The sequence below is a fragment of the Bactrocera latifrons genome, unplaced genomic scaffold (genome assembly GCF_001853355.1).
Source record: "Bactrocera latifrons isolate USDA-ARS-PBARC rearing strain unplaced genomic scaffold, ASM185335v1 scaffold_10, whole genome shotgun sequence".
Lineage (NCBI taxonomy): Eukaryota > Metazoa > Arthropoda > Insecta > Diptera > Tephritidae > Bactrocera > Bactrocera latifrons.
This window is the reverse complement of record NW_017534408.1, coordinates 1,737,042-1,739,220: the sequence shown is the minus strand read 5'-3', so window position 1 is coordinate 1,739,220 and position 2,179 is coordinate 1,737,042. Positions and strand designations below refer to the sequence as shown.

At 42.9% G+C, this 2,179-nt stretch overlaps 1 protein-coding gene across 1 annotated transcript in view; it reads left to right on the top strand.

Moving 5' to 3' along the window:
- The window catches only part of LOC108966737, a gene marked incomplete in the record, with an annotated part of 90,895 nt that overhangs the window by 71,121 nt on the left and 17,595 nt on the right, over positions 1 to 2,179 (top strand). The window contains 1 exon segment of the mRNA XM_018929771.1: positions 1,128 to 1,798. Within this exon segment, the coding sequence (XP_018785316.1) occupies positions 1,239 to 1,798 (560 nt within the window).

The following is a 2,179-nucleotide window of genomic DNA, read 5'->3' as shown; positions in this document are numbered from 1 at the left end:
GTTTTCTGTACATAATATCGAATTTAGCAAATAATCTACACCAATAAAAAATATTTGGTCCAACCAGTATAAAGCGCCGAAAATTAGGTCGTTATTTCCTCTACAGTTCTAGCAAAAACTACTCAGCTTGCTTTAAGCTCTTTTCTTCCCACAAAAATAAATATTATTAATAATAATCGTACAAACTCGGTAAATAAAAAGTAGTGGTGAATATAAAATAATGTAACAATACATAACTGTAACTCAGCAAACAAAACAAAGCCAAGTTTACAACAATTCATTCACTCACTGCGAAGTCATAACTTTACTTATGTTACAAACACCCACTCATACCTAAAATAAATATAACAAATATATGTGACTTTCACTATAAACATTTGAGTATTTGTTTGTGAATCGCTTAGGCAGCTTCTCACGTCATCAATAATTTTTATCTYCCCGACTTTGCGCTCTCATAAGTGTTTTGAATAAAACTTGTCATACAATGTTTATGGGCGGAAATATTATTGACAAAGTTGTCAAGTTGAACGATTGTCTAGTCGACTCACTTCCCGCCACAAAGACTAAACTAACGGTAATGGCAGCGAGTTGCATATCGAGTAGACGGCGTGCAGGCCAAAGCGGATTTTTCACACGATTTTAATTGGTTTATGGCGGCAACTGCAGGCAAACACAAAAAAAAAAAAAAAAAAAAACAACAAGGCTGTGGAGACAGAACAGCGCAAAGGCGGCAATGGCGACACTTTTTCATGCCAGAGTGACAGATGTGCGCTGCCACAAGTGCCAAATGAGGGGCCGCTTAGCAAAAGACATATACTTACATATTACATATACATGTATATGTGTGTGTGGACGTGTAGATATGTGCTGCTTTGTTTGTTGTGGAAACAGCCATTGAAGCTTCATGCCCGGCTATTTAATTAGACCCGGCGGCTTGTACGCATTGTGCCACTTATTGCCACCGGCTGTCAAACACAAGCACACACACTCACATATTTCTATATAAACAAGCAGCAATCAATAAACGCACACACATATATATATCACACTATTTTACTCCATAAGCAATCGTTTCTCCACTTAAGGCTCACCTAATGACTAACTTTTTTCTCTTCTTCTCTTTGCAGCATATCTAACGGCATACATAAATACCATAACAGCGTTAGCATTACAACAATAAAAAGCAATAAAAACCAACCACTACATTTATAGCTAAACAATCAATTGCGAGCGGCAACATGTTTTTGCGACGTTGCACAATTTACCTCATCGTTTTGCTGCTGGTGGCAAGCACCGCGTCCGCGGCACGTAAAACYAAACGTCCGGTTAAGCCGGCCAAAACTTATCCGCGCAACAATATAACACCAGCACCACCAGCACCACCAGCAGCCCCAGCCGCTGCGGCTGTAGCCGGTGCCAGCACCGGCGCGTTGGCCGCTGCCAGCGTTGCAGCCGCCACACCACAAGCGGCCGCTGTCACCACACCGGCTGGCGGCAGTAGCACAACGCATGCGCCGCAAAGCATTAGCAGCAGCAGCACAGCTACGCCAACACAAATTGGCAGTGGTAATTATGCCGGCAGCACAGCTGGTGATGAGAGCACCGGAAGTGATGGCTTTGTGGCCGGCAATGAGCTGCCCAAACCGATGACACCATTGTCGGAGGCCAGTACCGGCAGCACTGGTGCTGCGGCGGCATCCGCTTCGGCTGAGAGCAAAACTGATCGTCCCGCGGCCACGTTATCGCCCATCGAAGAAGACTGTGATCCGGATATGATTGGATTCGAGATTATCACCGGGTGAGTAGCGGCGAGTTGATCAACTAGTTGCGTGTTTTAGTGCGGTTGGGTGGTGGGGTGTGTTATGCTTTTATGACGTCAAACGGCGTGTWGTAATGAGTTCATAGGATGCATAAAATATTTACATGAGCCAACTGTAATGAAGTATGTTGCATATTATGGTTCCGTGTTGACGAGTTGCCTGTAATAAACTTAATTAAAATACRTGGTGGCCAACTAAAATTTTATGACTTAATTATGCTCTGTTTTGTTGTTTGTACCGCTGTGAGACCCAATTGTGTTCATGTTTCAGCAACTTATTTATACTAGGCGTATAATTTTTTTTACATAGCACGATTGAGCGTAATGAGCGCAATATATTGTAAGGCCTACCTTCATCGC